The 24,076-nt window shown below is 25.5% G+C and overlaps 1 protein-coding gene across 1 annotated transcript; it reads left to right on the top strand.

Annotated features, from left to right (window-relative positions):
• The first annotated feature begins 1,261 nt into the window (after positions 1–1,261).
• On the top strand, positions 1,262–23,971 carry LOC122509816 (protein masquerade). Its single transcript, XM_043624071.1, has 12 exons — positions 1,262–1,501; positions 4,145–4,634; positions 7,607–7,971; positions 9,637–9,676; positions 9,997–10,457; positions 15,586–15,765; positions 16,611–16,743; positions 19,370–19,558; positions 19,904–20,174; positions 20,327–20,604; positions 22,566–22,720; positions 22,797–23,971. The coding sequence occupies exons 2-12, from the start codon at positions 4,535–4,537 to the stop codon at positions 22,962–22,964; spliced, it is 2,340 nt and encodes a 779-aa protein (XP_043480006.1). The 5' UTR covers positions 1,262–1,501; positions 4,145–4,534; the 3' UTR covers positions 22,965–23,971.
• Positions 23,972–24,076: the final 105 nt, after the last annotated feature.

Below are 24,076 nucleotides of genomic sequence, written 5' to 3'. Positions count from 1 at the left end.
AAAGTTGGTGTAAAAATGAAGGTTAAGTTCGTTAACCAGCCATTTTCGTTGAAAACTACAAAAACTACACTAGTTTCAAAATTTTGAAAACTCAATTTTTTCAAATTTTAAAATTTTTAACTATATTATTTTATATTAGGAAAATACAAACAACTTTTCTCTATAACATTTTTTCATAATTTTTTTTTTTTTAAAGTTTTTGGGCCAGACCAACTTAATATCACAACATGTTTTGTCAGTATTCAGACAATATTGGTTTCTTTATTAGAAAAATGAAATTTTTTTTTGCTGGAGTTTAAGTGTTATTGACGTGTTTAGTTGTGAAGATGACAAGGTGACGAGCCCGATGCTGAATACTTCCTAAAAATTATTTAAAGATTTACATGCAAACTTCGTAGTATTATTTACTATCAAATTATAAAATTAATTGTGTAAAGGTTTACATGTCCCACTTTATTGAATGTTTAGCCTGAAACTTTTCTAAAAATTAAAGTTATTTTTTCATGTAAATCTATTATAGACGAAAATTCAGCAAACCATGTTTCTGCGAAGAAAGTAAGTAATTAAGAATAATTTCACACTTTTAATTAGCACGACTAAAATTTTTTTTAAAAGTGTACTTAATCTTGCAATCATCAGCAAACAAAAATATGTGATGAGAATGTTATCCTTAAAGTCGTAGTAACTTTAAGAAAAAAAGTTTGATAAAACATATAGTAGAAAAAAGAAAAAAAAGTTTTATAAAACATATGAAAAAGAAAAAAAAGTTTTATAAAACATATAATAGAAAAAAGGATCAAGAACGCAAGTAATGCACAATCTCCCCGGACGACTGCGAGCGAAGCGAGCTATTTGCGCGCGAAGCGCGCAACAATACACGGAGCGCGAAGCGCGGATGAGAATGTGTCCGTCCGAAGGGCGGGCAGATTTTTTTTTATACAAAGTTATAAATTATTACTTTACATATATAGAAAATATTTTTGATAAATTAAACAATTTTTCTTTATAAATTGAAAAAAGAAATATTTATAAATTTAAGTAAATTTTATAAATTATGTTTGGAGTTTTTATGAATTAAATACTATGAATTAAGTTTGAAATTTTTTTTGAATTAAATTTTATTATAAATTATACTGTTTTGAAATTCCTCTTGAAATATTAAATAATTTCTTTTATAGAATCATAAAGTTAACTTTTTTTTTGTTCCTTCTTTCAGGATGATTGAAAAAGAAATTGCGTGGGTTGGTTGCAACGTTAGAAGGCGCCTGTATTATTGCGTAAAGCATAATGAATCCCGAAAGAGAAGGAAAGAAAAGAAAGAAAAAAAAAATCTCGTATGGCCTCGTACGGTATCGCTCGCATTTACGGACAAACAAGTACCGCTAATCGCGTCGTACACCTTTTGAAAACATGAATGTCTTTGGAGTACGTTCCGTCAGGAAGGAAAAATGGGAAGAGGATTTCAACTATCAGTAATGAGAAAAGAAATTCCAAAGAGGAAGTATGAATATCGAATTATTTAATTGAAATTTAATTATTGAAACTACCACTAAATTTAGTGATAGTTTCACAGGGTTGCCACAAAAATTTAATTTTGTTTTTCCCTGACTTTTTCCCGATTTCAAGATAAAATTTTGATTTTTTCCCTGATCCTAAAGAATATTCTGATTCACTCTAAACATGATTAGATACTCAAAAAAAAAAAAAGTTCTATTACATTTATTTACGAATTTCTTTAATTATAAAATTATTCATAAACACCAATAACTTCATTTTTCAATAAATATTTAATTATTATTTTTCCATAGGAATTAAGATATATTTTATATTTATATTATTTCATATTATAAGAATATTGCTACTGTAACTTCGTCAAAATTATTTTCATAATTTCAATTCAATTATTATTTTCTAGAATTTTTGACTAAAATTCTTCTTTCAATCAATTATTTTCAATAATTTTTTACAAAGTTCTTTGAGAATTTTCAAATCCATTTGTTTGCAATTCAATTTAATAAAAAATTTCGATTATTCGGAAATTCTTCAATTAAATATATAGGGGAGAGTCTCCAGTTGTGAGACACCTCCAGTTGTGAGACAGTCAATTTTTTTTAACATGCAATATTAAAAAGCCGATTGGTTTATATAAAAACATTTCTTTTTATATGAGCCAACTATTTCGTGTACACCGAGGCGGATATATAAACTGTTTTTGTTAAATACTAACACTGTGTGTGATAATCGACTAAAAAGCGTTTTTTCAATAAATGCAAAGTACTTTTTTTGCAATTTAATTAATTGAAAAAGGTAAATGTAATGCATTTTCTTTTAGTGTTTTCCTTATATTTTGTGATGCAACATTGCATTGTTCCAATCTACGGTTGAAAATAATTTAATTCTCCTTTTTCAAAATAGCGCCAATTTCTGGGTGTGAGACACAGCATATCACCAGTTGTGAGACGGTGTCAACACCCGTCTGGGCAGCATAAAAAATACGAATTTGCAGGCATACTATTTAAATGTTGTTTTGATTCTTTTTTCTAGTATTTTTGGGCATGTCAAGTGGAAAAAAGTCAATTGATTCAGAAGAAATCAATTTTAATGCTCTTGTTGAAGCTATTAAATTGTGTTTATTTGATAGTCATATTTTGGCGAATAAATATTATTATTTAGTATATAATAATATATATTATTAATATATTTAATTATTTCTACTAAACATAACGTTTTATGTCAAACTTATTAAATTTTAGCAATTTTTAATGAGTGTCTCACAACTGGAGACATTTTTTTTTTTTTGAAAAAATCGATGTGCTCGGAAAATGTATCGTAAAATTTTTTGAGTTCATCGAAACACTATACTTTCTTTTAATAAAAGTTGCGTATTTCTGTTACCTTTCGAACGGTGTATTTTATTTACAATTTCGTTTGCCCGTTTACAATTTACGGGTCAAAAATGAAACCCGTCTCACAACTGGAGACTCTCCCCTACATTAGAAAATAAAAACTTGAAATAATTTCAATAAAAATTCAATTAAACTTTTTCAAAAAAATTAATTCTACAGAATTGTTAGTTAAAAGTATGAAAAATTCAAATTTTCAAAGATTTTAATTTGAAACCCATTCAAAATTCAATTATTTCTAAAAATTCATGCTATAATGTTTTTAATATTCAATTATTATCTAAAATTTTAACTGACATTCATATGAAAAAATAATTGAATTTTTTGAATAATTTATTTAAACTTGTTTTAAATATTATTATTTTTTACTTATGAAAATAATTGAATTCTTGCAACCAATTTTATTACAATTTTTTGAAAAATTGAATTCCTGAGAAGTATTTTATTATGTATTTATAAAAATAATTGAATTCTTACAAAGACTTTTATAAAAATTGTATTTAAAATAATTGAATTCCTGTGAAATTTTCATTATTTATGAAAATAATTGAATTCATGCGACGAATTTTATTAAAATTTTTTTTTAATTCTTGGAATGAATTCAATTATTTTTTAAATTTTAATAAAATTATTTATCAGAATTAAATTATTTTCACCTCACAGTTTGGAATACAATGGAAAACTTTAGTAAAATAGCAGATATTGAAAATTATTAAGATGAGGAAAATTTTTGAAAATAATTTAAATTCGGAGAAGAATTTTATTATTTATAAAGATAATTGAAATATTGACCAGATTTTAAAAAAATTTTCTCCAAAATTTAATTTTTGTTTAGTGTTTTTAACTAAAATTTATTCTTCTATAAATCCATTATTTGTTATTAGACACAAAAATTCAGAAGTTTCTTATGAATTCTAAAAATTTAATTTTTCCAGCACTTTTAATAAAAATCCCTAACTTTTACCTGATTTCCCTGACCTGTGTCAAACTCTGTTTCAATAATTTGTAGATGTTTAGTTTATTATTAACTTTTATTTCTCTATTTTTTATTTCACTTATACTGTTAATAAGTATTTATTATTTTTTTCATTATTATACAAACTGGTAATTGGTAAATTCATTTGGTAATTGTACTCAATAACAATATTATCTACTATTATTGCCAAGTACAGAAACAATGATTCCAAATCGACTTTTGGACAATTTGTTATTAAAAAATAATTTTGTTGTCTGGGTTCTAGGTACATGTTCTTCGGCCCTGTTTTGTGAAAGAAATGAAGAAGAAGAGGAAGAAGCAGAAGAATATGAAGAGAGGATGAGAAGTCGAGTGCGGAGAGATACGACAGGCACACACCGGTATCCTCCCTCCTTCGCTCAATGTTAATCCCCTATATGTTGATACTCTTGTTTTTTCTCTTCCGCACGGGACCCGCACCCTGACCCACAAGTGTGGGACTAGTCAGTCAGGCGATGAAACCTCGTACGATTAGGATTGGCTAATTCGCGGCCAAGTGTGCGACACGTGCCTTTTGAGATTGTGTGTATATACCCGGTGCCATCAGCTGTTCCTGATCGAGAGACGTGCCTTTTTTTTGCAGTGAGAGAAAGAGAGAGAGAGACTCGGCGGAAAGATGCAATTCCACTCGAGAACGGGATGCATCGTCCTTATTTTGATCCTTGGAAACGTTTCTGGTCAAGATGACGATTCATTAGCCGGCAGCTTTTTGTCAGGTAATAACGCCGAAATTAATGACCAATTGTCATTTTTTTTTAGTTTTTTTTATAAAGAATTGATTTTAGAATCTTTTCTTTCTAGAATCTCTAGTTTTCTTCAATCGTAGAATTCTTTTCTTCAGACGAAAAATGTTTCACTCGAAGGAAAATAATCGAAAAAGAAATTATTTTCAGTGAATGATTATTTCTTTTTGTATTTGAAAATAACGAGGAATTTGTTGTCATTAAACTGTTAATCTTCTTTTAAGACGAATTTTAATTTATTTCCAAAAAAATTTATTTTTTAACTCGAAAAAATTTCTTTTTACACTGAAGAATATTTTCTATAAACATTTTTTTATTTTTTTGTTCACTAAGAACAAGCTTTTAAAAGTTAACTCGAAAGAACTTTTTTAAATTGAAGAAAATTTTCTATGAACATTTTTGTCGATTGTTTGTTAAGAAATTTTTTTGGAAATAAATTAATTCAGAAGAATTTCTTTTTACTTTGAAGATAAATTTTCTATAAACATTTTTGTCTGTTTATTAAGAAATAAATTTTTTTTAAACTAATTAACTCGAAAGAATTTCTTTTTCGATTGAAAAAAGTTGTCTATAAACAATGATTTGTTGATTAAGAAACAAAAATTTTTAAAAAACTAATTCGAAAAAATTTCTTTTTACATTGAAGAAAATTTTCTATAAACATTTTTGACGATTGTTAAGAAATAAATTTATTGAAAAGTAATTAACTCGAAAGAATTTCTTTTTCGATTGAAAAAAATTTTCTATAAACACTTTTGTTAACAAATAAATTTCCTAAGAACTAAATAAGTAGTGAAGACGATTCTTTTCATTAGAAAAGAAATAATTTTGTTTCAAGAATTAATTTAGTAGACAAATATTTTTTTAGATTTTGAAAATATTTTTTTTATATTCTTTATTAATTATTATTTTTATATTTTTTTTAGATTTGTTTTGGAAAAAGCGTAGAATTGTAATATTTTAATAAATTCTTGTCTAATTAGGAATTTTGAGTGAATTCGCGAATATAAGGAAGAAAAAATTCTACGTGAGTGAAGATTGAGTCAAGCGAGTATAAACAGTAACGGAAAATTGAATATGTAAGGAGAGAAATTTCGAAGGAAAATAATTTTTTGCCTCTCAACCCTCAAGTCAGAAGGGAAGTCGAATAATATTTGAAAAATAGAAATTCGCATGCGGCACAGTTATAGGTGGTTATCTCGAAGGATGCGACTGTCCCACTTAGGACATTAACGCTATGCGGATGATCGGCCTGTAAGAAGGCCGCTGGCCGGCTTAAAACTATACAACGGTATATCTAGACGAAGGAAACGCAACAGCAAAAGAAACGGAAATAACTGACATTTCATGAATATTTTCAATTCTGACTAAATTTTCCTTTTTTTTCCTTTTTTTACCACACGCGAGTGTGTTTAAAGTTTACCAGGTGTTTTTCTTTTTCGATCCTAATTTAAAAAAAAGAAAGAATAACCGATAACAAAATCGAAAGTAATTAATTAGTTTATCTAATTATCGATTATTACTTATTCGTTTCTTTTTTGAAATATAGTAATTGTAAACTATTTGAGAAGTAAATAGTAATTTGTGATAAATATTTTTGGAGAGTAAGAAATATTTTGAAAAAGAAGAGTTAAAACAATTTTTTTGTCTTTTGTTTTCTTTTTCGGATTGTTAAAATTCCCGAATGTGACGTAGTAAAATTAACGAAAGTTGTGTAAAGTGCGAGAGTGTTTGTCCAGGTCATTCCTGATGCAAATCTCACACCTACGTCAAAGAATTTGCAAGAAGAAGACGTCCTGGTCGGTTTCACTTTGGCAAAGGCATAACGGCCCAAACAAATATAACGGTAGTTAATGAGCCACACAGTTTTACTCGATGTTGTTGAGTATTACATCTCATCTTCAATATATGACTAGATGATCTCTTTAAAAAAAAATAAAGAAAACAATACTAAAAACTCTAAGAAAAAAGAAATTTGATATTTCAAATTTTAATTGAAAATAAAATACTCTATTAATTTTCATAAAAGTAGATATTAATAAGTACTCCAAATTTTTATTTTTATCAGTTGTTCTAGAGTAAAATTATAATCCACATTATGGAATTTCAATTTTTATTTGAAACTACAATTATTAATAAGAAAAAATGAAAAGTAACTTATATTAAATTGTAAATTTAATTTATATTAATTTGTACATGTAATTTTAATTTATACTTGTAAATTCAATGTTTTGGAGTAATCATTGTTTGAGATTCGATATCGGTTTTTTAATTAATTTTGTTATTTTCTAATTTGTAGTTGACGATAAGGACATTCAACTTTTCGAGATAAAAAAGTTGTTCGAGTTGATAATCAGTCAACTTTTATAGACTATTTATTTGAGTTTCATATTATGTATGCAGGAATTTCTCTCAATCAACAGGCATTCACATAACTAGTATATACAGTTATAGTCGTAATAGCTGATGTTATATTACACATTGGAAATATTGAACCTGACGTGTTGACCGTTTCCGATAGGCATCTTCCCACAAAAATGAAATAAAAAATTCTTGAAATTATATAACACACGTAATTAACGATAACATCATTTATTTCATTGTTTTTTTACCACGAACGATTTTTATTATTATTATTACTATTTATTATTATTATTGTATTGTAAATTCAATTATTAATTGTTAATAAGTTCTGTGATATTATTGGAAAAAAAAATAATTAGAATTTAAATTATTTTCCATAATTTTGCGTTAGTATGAGAATTTTTTTTTCTATTTTAAAAAGATAAGATTGTTTATAACTTTTAATACTAATTTTTATATACTTCTTGTAATTTTTGTACCTTTTTATAATTTTGAATCTGAAAGAATTTAATTGTTGCATAGAATTTTATTAAAATTTTTAAAAATAGGTACTAATTTGTAATTTTGTATGGTTTTTTCAGGTCTTTTGGATTCAATAACGAGCACAGCGAATAGTGCGGATTGTCCAGGATATTGTGTCCACGCCCTGGCAACTCTTATATGTTACGAAGTTCTAGAGGATGTGCAATGTCCAACGTCGAGTATGAGATGTTGCATAGAAGCACCATTAAATAGTACAGATTTATCGGAAACGTCGAATGATATCAGTGAAAATATCACGACTACTTTGGCGACAACGACAACAACCACTACAACAACGACAACTACCACAACAACCGCTCCACCAACCACTGAAAAAATTACAACCAGTAAATCACCGACAACACAAAAACCATCGACAACAACCTCTGTCACTACACTCTCGACAGTCACCAAACCACCATCGGTATTTATTTTTCAATTTCAGCGTTGCCACAAGAATTTTCAAATATTTTAATTTGAAACCTTTTCAAAATTCAATTATTTCTAAAAATTTTTGCTATAATGAATTCTCATACATAATATATTCTATCAACAACTTTTTAAATAATTGATTTCTTTCGACGAATTTTAATAAAATTTTCAAGAATAATTACATTTGTCGAGGAATTTGATTAAAATTTTATTAAAAATAATTAAAATTTTGCGATGAATTTTATTATTTATGAAAATAATTGCATTCCTAAAAATATTTTTATTATTTATTATAAAAAATTTGTAAATAATTGAATTCCTGTGAAATTTTTATTAAATTATGAAAATAATGAAACGTATGCGTAGAATTTTATCAACGTTTTTTTAAAATAATGGTATTCTTTTGGAAAATGTTATTAAAATATCCGATATTGAAAATCATTGAAAGGAGTAAGATTTTTGAAAATAAATGAAATTTTGCCAAGAACTTTATTGAAATTTTTGAAACAAATTTAATTGCGGTGAAGAATTTTATTATTTTTAAAGATAATAGAAATTTCGAAGAGAATTTAAAAAAAAATTTGAATATTAATTAAATTTTTGCGAAAAATTGTAGCATTTTCAAAAAATTTTAATTAAACTCTTCGCAAAAATAATTGAATTACCTACTAACGTGTATAATAAACTTTTTGAAGGAAACAAACTTTTTTCGCAGCAATTAAATTTTTTTCAATACAATTTTAATATAATTTCTCAAAATAATTCAATTATATTCATAAATTATAAAATTCTTCACAAGAAATAAATTATTTTCAATACAATTTTGATAGAATTATTTTTCGAAATAATTCAATAATTATTTCTAAAAATTCACGCTATACTGATTTTAATATTCAATTATGATATTTAAAATAAATTATAATAATTGAATAATTCAATTATTTAAATACAAAAATAAATAATTTATTGAATAATTGAATGTTTCTTAAAATTGAATTCTCATAAAGAATTTTATCAACAAATTTTCAAATAATTAAATTCTTTTGACGAATTTTAATAAAATTTTTAAGAATAATTACATTTTTCGAGAAATTTGATTAAAATTGTATTAAAAATAATTGAATTTCTGCTATGAGTTTTATTATTTATGAGAATAATTGAATTCCTAAGAAGAATTTTATTATTTTTATGAAAATAATTGAATCTCTGTAAAAAATTTTATTATTTATGAAAATAATTGAATTACTGCGAAGAGATTTATAAAATTGTAAATAATAATTGAATTTCTACATTAATTCGTAACTTCTCCAAAATTCAATTTTTTTAGTGTTTTTTTACTAAACTTAAAATTTGTAAGTACCTAATAATTTTATGATAGTTGTTGAAGAATTAAGTTATTTAAAATGAAATTGTTGTCAGAAATAGGAAAAATTGAAAGTTTTGTATTGGAATTCGTGGTAATTATAGTTATAGTTTATGTGGCAAACAAAAATGGCACTTAAATTCAGAACTCTGAATTTCTTAATAGAAACTATTATATTCTCGTTAATTAAAAATTACAAAGTAATGGGGAAAAAAGTTGAAATTACCTGTTATTTAAAACAAATTCGATACAGCTAGTAAAAAATATGTAAAAATGAAAATTTGTAATTTTCAGAAAAGTAGAAACGGTACACATCAAGTAGAATCCGAAAGTGGTGAGTGAATGAAAATTAATCCAAGTTAAAAAAATTACAGAAATAAAAAAAATGTTACAGTCAACTTTCGATAAATAGAATTCGTCAATATTGCATTTGTTCTCTGGTCCCTTGGAAAAATTTGAATACTTAAAACATTCGATAAATAAAATTCTCGATAATTTTAAAATTGTCTCTGTCCCTTGGGATTCAATTTATCGGGAGTCGACTGTATAAATAAAAAGTTTTATAATTTAACAAATTTTTCAATTTTTTAGTTTTCTTTTTTTTATTCTTTTTTTTTTACTTAATTTAACGAATTCTTGATCTTGAAATTTTAGTTGAAACTTGTACGGGAATTTGCATGGCGGAACGAATTGCGGATTATTGCGACGCAGTGTTAAATGTTGAGACACTCTGCAAATCGGGATATCGATGTTGTGTGTCGCGCGATGCATTTGGAGATACACCGCCACCGGAATTGCTTGTGATTGATAGGACAAAATTAAATGGCACTCGTCCAGATGAAAAGTACGCGAGCACGACAAGAATACCGGAGAAGATAGGATTAACAACTCGACCACCTGCTGCAATTCGACCGATTACACTATCGTCACTGATAACAACATCTGCAACAGGAGTGTCAACACCATTGCCAGAGAGACCGAAACCAGTTCTAGGTGAAAATTGTAAAGGCGAATGCGTTAATGGTCTATTCGCATTTCTCTGCGATAATATTGATACCGATGCCGATTGTCCTGGTGATGGATTTTGTTGTATCACGGAAGCTCCAGCAAAACCGGTAAAGAAACAAACTTTATCAACAGCAATAATAATAATAGTCAACTCTCGATAATTAAACCCCCAATAAATTAAATAAATAGAGTAGAACGGGGTGAAATAGCCACATTTTTACATTTTAATTTATAAAATCTGAATTTAAAACTTTTTTCTCAAATTTCCAATTGGCATTGAAAGTTTAGTTATTAAGCTTGAATATTCTTGACGGAAATATTTTTTATCCCATGAAAGGACTAAGTTATAAGAGTTTTACGAAAGCTCTGCAAATTTCTTTTTTGTACCACCTGGTGGGGGGAGAAAGCCACCTCGCGATTTTATCAAAATATGTTATTAATTTTGGTATTTTTATAGTTTTCCTTTATTTACATGGGCATATCTCTGGAACCTTTAACTTTCATGTCCCTCGCATATATTTCGATAATTTCAATAACTTTTTACTTTATTTTTGTTGGAAATATTAAAGCTTGATAAGATGAATCAGTTCCAAAAGGTTTTACATTAATTTATTAAATATATCAATAATTATTCCAATCTGAGTGCCCGATTTTTTACAATATCTACTTGTCCCTAACCATACTCTCGGATGGGTTAAACGATAAAACTTTGTAATGAATAAGAGTTACTAATTCTAAGACGCATCTTTTTAAAGTTAATTAAACAGTGAACACTTTTCCGTATGAAAATTAAAAATTTGTTAATTTTGAAAAAAGTTATAAGCTTTCAAACGTTGTCCCTCACTTTTAACCTTTTTGATCGTAATCGAGATATTTATCATTTTTCATTAATAAGACAAATGGCACATCAAAATGACTTACGGGAAATAAAAGTTCAAATTATTATAATTATTTTGAGACATAGTAAATTGATGTGCCTCGTGTCTTCAAAAAACTGTTGTAATTTAAATAACAGAAAACACGCGCGTACAAAATTTGAAAACGACCGTAATTCGAGTGATACTCCACGAAAATCAAATAAAAGTATTTTAAAAGTACTTGTAAATATTTTCGCATGTGCCATTTAACATCCAGTGAATGTGCTTCAAGAAAAAATACTTTATTGCAAAGATAATGTAAAAATATTTGTCAATTACGGTCGACCGTAATCAACCAAAAGTTTTTAGAAAAGAAATTGTTAAGTATGAAGTTGTCGATTCTCACTTTTTTATAGAAACTGTTAATAAATAAAACTGAAGGTTAAGTTTCAATGTTTATATTTTGATTTTTTAGACAGAATAAATGATCGAAAAAAATAAGATATATAAGAAAAAAGAAAAATAGAAAAAAATGAATAGAAATTGGAAAGTTTATGAGTGTTAAATTTAAATAAAATGTATCTGGAAATTGCAAGGTAAACTTTATACATTATAATTTCATATTTTTACAATTCAGTTTAATTAAAATCTATTTTTAAAATAAAAACCATTTTAATTTTTTAGTAATTCAAACAAAAAATAAAAGAAAAGTAATGTTAATGACTAGTAATAATATAATAAATACAAAAGTAATATATTATATAATAATATAATTATTATATTATAAATTATAACCCCTCAGTTAATTACTTTCAACTGTTTTCGATTCTAAAAAACAAACACCTGTTAAATATTTTTTTGTTGCACGTTAAAAATAATTCGCAATTTTAAATAGTTTATAACTTTTTGAAGACGAGTCATTTTATCTGTCCACTTGGATATTTTGAAAGCTTATTTCTTAAAGTTTATGTAGACAGAGTTTCAATACTGTGCTCAATAAAAAATTAACAAATTTTTTCTCATTGAAAAGTTAAAGGTTCTAGAGATATGCCCACATGACAAATAATCTTATTTTAAAAATATTTTAATAAATTTTAAAGAGCTTTTATCAAGGAAAATTGAATATAATGTTAAGTTTACCTGCTTTCGATTTACACTGCCAAGTTTTTGTACCTTTTTTTAAAGTCTTCCTTAAATTTCACCACAGATGCCATATTTTGTTGCAACCGTTTTTTCGTTGTTTATTTTTTAACGCACTCTATACTATTTTTTCGTCGTGTTTAATTAATTTTATTAAGTAAACACGCGAAAATTTTGTAAAATTAGAAGGTTAGTTTAAGTAGAAAACAAATGAATTTCACATAATATTCAATGGATTTTTGTCCCTGGCTTTTTCACCCCCAAGACCAGTTTTTCTAAAAGCTAAAATAAATTTTAAATTCAGTTCAATTTCCAAAAATTAACATTGTTTACGTTTTGAGTATAGTTTTCTCCTTATGTACAAACATTTACTTTTATTTCCCGTTCACTTAAACAGGTTGTAATATGTTCGAAAAGTTCATCGAAATATTATACGCAGAGCAACTAAAAAATTAAAATTACAATAAAAATTATATTAATATAGGTACAACATCCAAACTAGTATCAAAAGTTGCGTATTAACTGATAGTATTTATATTCTAAATAGCTGATAAATCGGTTTAATACTTTTCAAATAAAAGTCAAATGGCTTTTTTGCACCATGGCTATTTCACCCCGTTCTACTCTAAATTTTCCAATAAATTGAATTTATTTTCTGGCCCTTTGCAAAAATTTTTATACTTAAAACATAAATAAAACCCTCAATAATTTGAAATTTTTTTATCTTCCTTAATTTCTAATTTATCGAGAGTCGATTGTAACAAATATTATTAAATATCATTATGCGGATTACAACATTTTTTATTTTTAAATATAAAAACTTCAATTTTCGAATTGAATTTCCAGATTCAAAATTTTAAAAAATTCACTTATTAATAAATTTACAAATTAATTATTATAGTTTGTTATTTTCAAAAATTTTAGTAGAATTCTTAGCAATAAATTCAATTATCATCATAAAATAAATAATACAAATCCTCGCAGGAATTTAATTACAATTTAAATTAAATTCCTGGGAAGAATTCAATTAGGGAGCGTTCACAAATGAAGTCACGTTTTTGGGGGGAGGGGGGATCTCTACTAAGGCTGGAGTCCCATGACAGCGTTTTGCGTTGCGTTTTGTAACTAGGCCATGAGTGTGAGAAAGATACAGATATAGGTTTTCTCTATTTGCACTCATTGCCTAGTTACAAAACGCAACGCAAAACGGTGCCATGGGACTTGACCCTAAGGCTGGAGTCCCATGATAGCGTTTTGCGTTGCGTTTTGTAACTAGGCCATGAGTGTGAGAGAGGTACAGATATATGTTTGCTCTATTTGCACTCATGTCCTATTTACAAAACGCAACGCAAAACGCTACCATGGGACTCCAGCCTAAACGTGACACAATGTATTTTTACCTGTGAAATTGCATAAAATTGCGTGACATCATTTGTGAACGCTCCCATTATTTTAAAAGTTTTTTATAAAATTCTTTGAAAAAATTCAATTTAATTAGTTTTCTAAATTTGGATAAAATTCTTTGGAAGAATTAAATTATTTTTAAAAAAATTTGAATTAAATTCTTTAAAAAAATTTAAAGTTTGTTTTAAACAATTAAATTATTTTCAAAAAATTTAATAAAATTCTTAGCAAGACATCAATTATTTTCATAATTAAGTATTAATAAAATTCTTTGTAGAAATTCAATTATTTTCAACATTTAATAAAATTTCACCTATGGATTTAGGCAGATTTAGGTTACATTTATATATAGTTCTGTCAATGGCAATTGTTTTGGACACAATTTTGAATAAGACTTTTATTGGTTGGAAAATCTACTAAGAATTATCTTGCACCAAAAATTAAATAAGAATAATCCTGTGGAAGAAAGGCATAACAGCATAACTGCATTTGTCATGATTTCGAGATAAATTAATTTTAATGTTCTCTCACTTCTGTCAATTCAGAAAATCAACAGATTTGTTCGGTCTTTTGCATTTAGTATTATTATTTAATATATTTTCAAAATTTTTTTATAACATTTAATAAAACACACGATTTGATATAAATTTTGATAATTTTTCATCGGAATCATGAGTTTTATTGCACTTATGCGGTTATGCAAGTTCAGATTGTGTATGAGTCCAACTTCAGACACTTTTAATGTCACAATTTATTTTGGTTTGATTTGTCATAATAAAAAGATTTTTCACACAAAAAAAAATTAAACTATTAATTCGTTAGAAAAAATTATAAGAGTTTATTTAGTTACAAAATTTATTTTTTTATAAAATGTTTTAAATTTATTGAAACGAGAAAAAAAATTTACTTTACTGTTCAACTTGAAGAATTTTTCAATTTATTTTTTGAAATACTTTCCAAAATTTTTTAGAATAGAAATACCCTTAAAAATAAGTACATAATTAAATGCACAATTTATGTTATAAAAAATTTGTTCAAGTTTTATTAAAATAAATATATTTAATTTAAAGTACGAAAAATGTATTTTACTAAAAACATTTTATTACAAAATTCTTATTGTTTCTATTCATAAAGGTTATTTTCATTTTTAATTATGTCAATTGTTTTTTGCTGAATGCAGTTATGTTATTATGCTGGTCTCCTTTTGTCAAAAACGCAATTATGCGATTATGTTTTCCATTATTTTCTACATTAATAACCATTTTAATGATTTTTCAGCTATTGAACTTTAAAGAGCAATATTAAATATATACAAATCTGATGTTATCTCAAATTTGATAAAAATGTCAGTTATGCTGTTATGCCTTTCTTCCACAGAATCTTGCATTTGTTTTTCTATAAGCATAATATGAACTATTTACTATTTACTACATATTTATAAAAATGATTGAATTGTATCGAAGCTCGAAGGATTTATTAAAATTTTAGAAAATTATTGTATTCTTACGTTAAATTTTATTCAAATTTTGTTGAAAATAATTGAATTTTTGTAAAAAGTTTTACTATTTAATAAAAATTATTTAAAACTATTTAGAAGAATTATATTAAAATTTATGAAAATGTTAACAATAATAATTAATTATTTATTTAATAAGTAAATTTTTTAATTTTGATTATGAAATTATTCAAAAATTTGTATTTGAAAATAAAAAAATATTCATAAGAAAAATAAAATAATATACATAAAAAAATGAAATATTTAATTTAGTTAATAAAAATAATTTAATAAGAGGATCGATTTAAAAAATAACATGACAATTTTTTTTCTTATTAGGAACCAACGACAACTACTGAAAAGCCAGTGACAAAACCAGCAGAGATGAAACTACCGTCGTGTCCTGGTTTTTGTATTTTACCCATTATGGCAGCATTTTGCGAACGACCGAATATCATTATCTCACGGACTTCAACATGTCCCGTTGGACAAATTTGTTGCGGAAGTACCAAGAGTTCCGTAAGTTGTTGTACTTTCTCGAGATATGTTTTTATTTAAAAAAAGAAGAAAATTGCCCTTGAAATGAAGAAACTTTATTTGTTTTTTTTATTATTAATTCACATTCACAATATCAATCTTATATTTTAAAAATTATCAATTTTTCTTCGTTCAAAATCAACAAAGGCGATTTCTCGCGAGCTTGAAATTAGCTGCTCGTGAGCAGCAATCAAGCGAGCGAAAATCGCTGTTCTCCACGAATTGCACACGATACTTTGTCCAACAACTGCAAAACTTATAATTTATTTATATTAAATTTAATTTATTGAGTTTTTACGTGTATAAGCAATGATAAGTAAACGAAGCTCCTTATGTATTCAAAAGCGCTGCAGATTAAATGTGAATGTGAATGAAATTTTACTTTAAATCAATACCAAATCAATTATTACAATTACTTACTTGCTTGTTTACTTTTACTCACATGCTTACTTGCTCACTTGCTTACTTCTAATCCCTTGCTTATTCTTACTCATTTGCTTACTTTTACTCTCTTGATTACTTACTTGGTTAGGTAAGTGAGTAAAAGTAAGCATGTAAGTAAGCAAGTAAGTAAAAATAACTAAATAAGTAAGTACTTACTTACTAAGTTACTTCATTAAAACAATATTTGCAAAAAAGAATTTGAGTAATGAATGAATTGTAAGCCAAAACACAAATGATGATAAACAAATAACTCCATTCTTCTCTCAGTCGCGCTCATTCCTCCACTGGCGCCTAGCGTACAATAGCTCCATTTCACTGCAGGCGTTGGACAAAAAATATTTATGCTCGATTGATTTATGATTTTTTGAAATTGAACATTTTAGACTCAGCGACCGAGACCAAAGCCAAAACCAACTCCACAAAGAACGGCGATGACGACAGTCGCTCTACCTCCGGATCCACGACCAGAATGTCCTGGATCGTGCATTGTATCCTATTTATCGTTCACATGTTTCAGTAAGTTCAAAAAAAATTTATTTTCTTTTTAAGTAATTAATCAGGGTTGATACAAAAATTTTCTTCTGTTCTTACCTTATTTCCGAACAGAATTTCTACTTTTTCTTGATCCTTATAAAAAAATTCAAAATTTCAGATTCTATACCTATTTTTAAAGTAGAATTAAATACTGTTGGTAACTTCCCACGATTATTTTGAAAAATTCCTGAAAAATTAAAATATTTTTATCAAAAGTTTTGAAAATTCCTATCATTTGAAAAAATCGTTTCTTGAAGGTCAGGGAAAATATCAAATTTCAGTCTGGAAATCAGGAAAAAACAAAATCAAATTTTTGTGTCAACCCTGTTTTAACAAGATAAGACAAATCTGATTATTATTATTATTATTATTATTATTATTTTGTTAAGGTCATTCGGGAAAGAATAGTAGTTTCGTAAAATACACTTAATTCAAAAAGAAAAGAATATTTCGGGTTGGTATTTATTGGAAAAAATAGAGGAAGGAACCTTGCAGGGGAACATCTCGGTATTTTGCATAATTATAAATAATTGTTAAAAAAAATTGTTGAAACATTCGGTTTTGAGCGAAAAAGGGCTTTCGTACAACAACGAATAGTGTATTCACTATTCGTTGTTTGAATACGATATTCCAGAGGTAAAATTTATTTGAAATGAAATTTCTGCGAAGAATTTTATTACTTTTGAAAATAATTGAATTGTTTTTTTAAGAATTTTATGGAAATTTATGTAAATAATTCAATTCTTGTGAAGAATTTTTTTTAAAATAATATTTAAAAGAATTTAATAAATCTGAAGAATTTTGCTATTTATGGAAATAATTGAATTCTTGAGAAGAATTTTTTTTACAGTTTCTAGAAATAATTGAATTCTTTCGACGAATTTTAATCAAATGTTTAAGAATAAATACATATTTCGAGAAATTTGATTAAAATTGTATTAAAAATAATCGAAATTCTGCAATGAGTTTTATATTTATGAAAATAATAATTGAATTATTGCGAGGATTTTATAAAAAAAAGTTTCAAATAATTATGATTTTTAAAAAAAATTTAGATAAATTCTATTTTTAATATTTCAATTCCTATGAAATTTCCATTCTTTTAGAAAATAATTGAATACTCGTGTAGAATTTAGTCAAAATTGTTTTTAAATAATTAAATTCTTTTTGGAAATTTTATTAAAATAGTAGACATACAAATTATTGAATTAAGAAAAATTTGTGAAAATAATTGAATTCTTGTTATTTATAGAATAATGGAACTTTTACAATGAATTTTATTAAAATTCCTGAAAGTAATTTAATTTTGTCGAAGAATTTTCCTATTCATTTATAAAGATAATTAAAATGTTGAGTTTTTTTAGATTTTTTTAAAATGATTGAATTTCTGTAAAGAATTTTATTACTTTTGAAAATCATTGAATTGTTTTTTAGAATTTTATGGAAATTTATAAAAATAATTGAATTCTTGTGAAGAATATATTTTTTTTAAAATAATATTCAAAAGAATTTAGTAAATCTGAATAATTTTGCTATTTATGGAAATAATTGAATTCTTGAGAAGAGTTTTTTTTACAGTTTCTAGAAATAATTGAATTCTTTCGACGAATTTTAATAAAATTTTTAAGAATAATTACTTTTTTCGAGGAATTCGATTAAAATTGCATTAAAAATAATTGAAATTCTGCTATGAGTTTTACTATGTATTTTATATTGCGAAGAAATGTTTAAAAATAAAGTTATAATTACGGTGACTAACTTTTCTTGATTATTTTCGAAAAATTTAAATAAAATTCTTTTAAAAAAGTACTTTTTTTAAAGAATTTTATTTAAATTTTATTTTTATTTTTTTATTTTTAATTGAATGTAAAGAAATTTCAATTATATCAAAAATTTTCAATTATTTGTTTATAAAAATTCAATTATCTGGAAACAACAGAATTAAAAAATTTTAAAAATCTTATTTTTTAAAAATTTCAAAAAAACTTTGCAAAAATTCAATTTTGTTAAAAAATTTGAAGTGTGTATCTTTTTTTAGATTAACTAATAAAAATTTGAATTATTAATCTTCGCACTAAGAAACATGAATACATTAGAATGTGACTCCTTATAAAATTTAATTATTTATTAATTATTAAATTAAAATACTTTGAAAATTCGATTTATTAAAAAGTTTTTAATGAAATTCTTTAATAAATTTTATTATTTTCAGTTGAATTTCACGAAATTTCTATTAATTCAATAATTTTTTTTAAATTTATTTATTTACATACAATATTTGAATCAGTGACTGATTTTTACTATCAAATTATATAATTATACAAATTAAAATAATAAAACTTTTTCTAATTTTGTGTAAAAATTCCCGGCTTTGAATAAAATTTCTGGCTTATTCTTTTTTTAAACTCATAATGGAGTTCGATATCTCTTTTCACTTAGAAATAAAAAGACAGGTGGGAAACCACTTTTTGAGAGGGCATTTCCCGGATGCCCTTAATCAAATTTGATTATTATTTTTAAAATCAGGGTTAATTTAGTTTTTTTAAAGTAATAATTAAATTTACAATTTTTATTCGATTATAATATGATATGTTTTTTTTCTAAATAGGAAATGCAGAATTGACAAATATTTTCAAATGCAAGAAACCTGGTCATCAGTGTTGTGCACAAAAGTCAATAATTCGAGAATTCACTGGTGTGAATTCAACGGAATCAACACTTGCTAATCGAAACGATACTTTCATTACTATTCCACCTCGATCGAATGCACCGTACACACCAATTTCAACAATTATTTGTAAATATTCCCATTACACAGTTGACTCCCGATAAATTGAATCTCAAGGGACAGAGAAAAATTTCAAATTATCATGGGTTTAATTTATCGAATGTTTTAAAACTATCAAAATTTTTCCAAGGGACCAGAAAAGAATTTTAATTATCATCATAATCATTGGAATTATTCCAAATTGTCGAGGGTTTTTTATTTATCGAACGAATTAAATATAAAAAATTTTCCAAGGGACCAGAGAACAATTTCAATTTGTAGTTTATTTCGAATGTTTCATTATCGAGAGTTGACTGAATAACTTGAAAATGAATTTCTTTTTCTTATCCAAATTCTTATCATTTGGTGTGTTAGATGAGACAACAACTGTGCCGCCGCCACCGCCTCCGACTACCACGAAAAATCCCGTTTACAGTAAATACGTGTGCGGGGTGAAAGGAACTTCGCGAACGCCAGTGCAAGCGAGAGATTTTGAACGGGAAGCGCGAGTTGTGGGTGGCGATGATGCGGAGGCCAACGAATGGTGTTGGCAGGTCGCGTTAATCAATTCCCTCAATCAATATCTTTGTGGAGGTGCACTTATTGGAACGCAATGGGTCCTAACCGCCGCACATTGTGTTACAAAGTATATTAATTTATTTAAATATGTTTCTTCTAAATTTCTTTCAATTGCTCAAAAAAGGGCCTGTCTCGTTAATAATTAAATAATAATAATAATAATAATAATAATATTAAATATAGTATGTAATTTTAAATTATTTTTTTCTTATTTTCCAGTATCGTGCGATCGGGAGACGCGATTTATGTGAGAGTTGGCGATCACGATTTAACGAGAAAATACGGTAGTCCTGGTGCTCAAACACTGCGAGTGGCAACGACATACATTCATCATAATCACAATAGTCAAACGTTAGACAATGACATTGCTTTGCTGAAATTACACGGACAAGCGGAACTTAAGGATGGAGTTTGTCTGGTCTGTCTACCAGCGAGAGGTGTAAGTCACACGGCAGGAAAACGATGCACTGTTACCGGATATGGATACATGGGAGAAGGTTCGCATTTTCTGTTAATATTGCTTAACAAAATTTTTAATATTACTTTTGTTCTAATAAGTTCCAATTTTTACCAATTCAGGATTTATTCTTCACTTATTCAGAGTATAAGTTTTGTAGAATTATTTTAGCAAGAAAAATTTATAAATTATTTTATTTTCCATAATTTTGCATATTTGTTTTTGTAACTGGATTTTTCTTTTAATTTTAAACAAATGAAATTTTTGTTAAAAAAATTATATTATTTTTTAACTTTTATAATTTTAAATTTGAAATAATTTAATATTTTTCATAGAAGTTTAGAAAAATTCAAGCATTTAAAAAAATTTATGACATAATTGAGGGTTCCAATCAAAGAACCGGTTATAATTTTTTTAAGCTCGAAATCATTGCCCTGTAAATAAAAAATTAAACTGTTTTTAATCCCAAGTTTTTGAGAAACATTTGGGTAATCTTTATACCAATACAAAATGTTTTCAAGAAATTAAAATTTTAAATCCTTTTTTTATTTAGAGGTCGAGAATTTTGAGTATTTAAAACTTATAACCGGTTCTTTGATAGGGACCCTCAATTATATTATATTATAATAATTATAATTTATTATATAATTTAATTGTTTCGAAGAATTGTATTAAAATTTTTTCTAAAATAATTACCAAAATAATTGAATTTTTTCTAAAAAATTAACCAAAAATTGTATTAAAAATAATAATTCAATTCTCATAAAGAATTTTACAAACACTTTTAATAATAATTGTTTTTCTGAGAAGAATTTTATTACATATATTTAAAAATAATTGAATTATTATAAAAAGTTTTTGAAAATAATTAAATTCCTGTAAAGAATTTGATTAATTATGAACATAATTAAAATCTGATAGACAAATTTTATCAAAATGTTAAAAAATGACAGAATTCCTTCAATTAAAGTTATTAAAATTTGTTTAGATAATTTAATTCTATCAGGAAATTTTATTGAAATTGTATTAAAAAAAATAACTGAATTATTATTAACTTATTATTTCTAAATAATTCAAAGATTTTTAATATTTATTAAAATAAAATTGAATTTTTGTAATTAATGTTATCAAAATTATATTAAAATTTTTAAAAATAAATTTTTAGTATTCTTTCAAAACACTTCGTTTTAAACTGTTTAAAAAACAATTGAATTCCTTTGAAGTATTTATTATTTAGATATTAAAATAATTGAATTTTTGCGTATCATTTTACTTGTCTGTGAAAATAATTGAGTTATTCGCAAAAATTAAAATTAAAATTTTTAAAAGTAATTGAATTCTGTCAAGAAATTTTTCTGCAAATAGTTTAATTTATTCCTTTGAAGAATTTTATTATTTATGAAAATAATTGAATTTTTGTGAAGAAGTTTATTATAATTTAAAAAAAATTTAATTATTTGGAGGAAACATTAAATTCTTTCCAAGGAATTTAATTAAAATTTTGCTGAAAATAATTAAATTCGTCTAAAGAACTTTATCAAAATTTAGGAAAATAATTTAATTCTTTCAAAGTATTTTACAAAGAGTGTTAAAGATAATTGAATTCTTGTGAATTTTATTTTTAAATTTTTAAAATAATTTATTTGTTTGGAAGAAACTTTAAATTCTTTCAAGAAATTTAATAAAAATTATATTGAAAGTATAATTGAATTCTTCAAAGAATTATATTAAAATTTTGGATAATAATTGAATTCTTCTAAAGAATTTTATCCAATAGTAGCCCACAGGTGTGAATTTGTGAATCATTTAAATTGTAATTAAATTTCTCGGAATTGTTTCAAAGAATGTCATTCATATTTTTGAGAACAATAACAATAAGTAATTACTTAATAACAGAATTTTTCTCAATTTTGAATCTGAGATCATTAAAAAATTAAAGTTTCGTGCGCAATCGCGCTTTATTATTTGACTAGTTAATTAATAAATGAATTATCTTTTCAGCTGGACCAATTCCTCTGAAAGTTCGAGAGGCGGAGATACCAATTGTCAGCGATGCGGAGTGCATTAGAAAAGTGAACGCAGTTACGGAGAAAATTTTCATTCTACCAGCGAGTAGTTTCTGCGCCGGTGGAGAGGAGGGCAATGACGCGTGTCAAGTAAGCCAATAATTAATAATTACTCACAATAAGTAAATATTAAAAAAAAACAAGAATTACCGGAAAAATCTTTCAGGGCGACGGTGGTGGACCATTGGTATGTCAAGACGATGGATTTTACGAATTGGCAGGTCTAGTGTCATGGGGCTTTGGTTGCGGTAGAGTTGACGTTCCGGGTGTTTACGTGAAAGTATCAGCGTTTATTGGTTGGATAAATCAAATCATATCTGTAAATAATCTTTAGTTCTAATTAGTATTTTCATATGTACGCTTATTTATTTGTATCATTGTCATCGGCGCATCTTGACAGTGGAAATTGTGGAAATCGTGGAAATCTTGATAAAATAAGCAACGATGCACAGAATAAGCGAATTCTAAAGCCGAAATCGAAGAAAAAAAAATTGACCTAGACTTTAGCATCGCAACTGTGATATATTTAATAATTTTGCAAAGGAAACAAATTTTTTTTGTTATTCCTTTTCTCCACAACTAAAGAAAAACGTTAGGATGCGCCCAAGTTTCAAATTGAAACTCAGGTAAAGAGATTTTGTTAACATTGTGGAGGCACTTTTGAGCAAAATTAATCATAATTAATAATTTCACTTAATTGGTAATTATTTTCCAAATAGTTGAACAAAAGACTTATTTTTATTTATAAATATTGTAGGAAATTTTCCAAGTTTATCGCTTTTTACAGCCGCCAAATATTTTTTGTTACAATCATCAATTGAACATTTAATTACATATTTAAATTTAGTTTCGTAACATTTAAACGTTGAGTATAGTTTAAAAAAATTGAATTAAAAATTTAAAAACTTCAAGTCTAGACCTGTAATTAAATGTTAAATTTTTCTTTTCATCGTTCTCTTTACTTCTCAATGAACAATTTCTAAAATCAATTGAGATTCATCCTTCACAATCATTTCAAAACTCATCATTGTAGACTTAAAATTACATTAAAAATCATTTTATAATAGAACACTTTGTAAATATATATAAAATATCAATTCTCGACATATATTTTTTTATTTTTTTGACAAATTTAAAATGAAATTCAAAGATATTGTGTATTCTATCTTGCTTTGTATATTCATGCATTGTTATTAGTATTAAAACGAGATGTGTAAAATTTCTTTAAGATTTTTTTTTTTAAGTATATTTAAAAGAAAATTTAGATTTAAATAAAAAAAAATTCGTACTGTTTTCTCTTTTATATTATATAGTCATTGACATTTTCTTATTTTTCATTCATGTACAAATGTATTAATTTGATTTTAAGAGAGAAAAAAATAAAAAATAAGAAAAATTATCTACCTAAATAGAGTAATATTTTTATTTATAAAAATCTTAATTTAA

The sequence above is a fragment of the Leptopilina heterotoma genome, unplaced genomic scaffold (genome assembly GCF_015476425.1).
Source record: "Leptopilina heterotoma isolate Lh14 unplaced genomic scaffold, ASM1547642v1 Lhet_63, whole genome shotgun sequence".
Taxonomy (NCBI): domain Eukaryota; kingdom Metazoa; phylum Arthropoda; class Insecta; order Hymenoptera; family Figitidae; genus Leptopilina; species Leptopilina heterotoma.
This window is presented reverse-complemented; position numbering and strand designations above follow the sequence as displayed.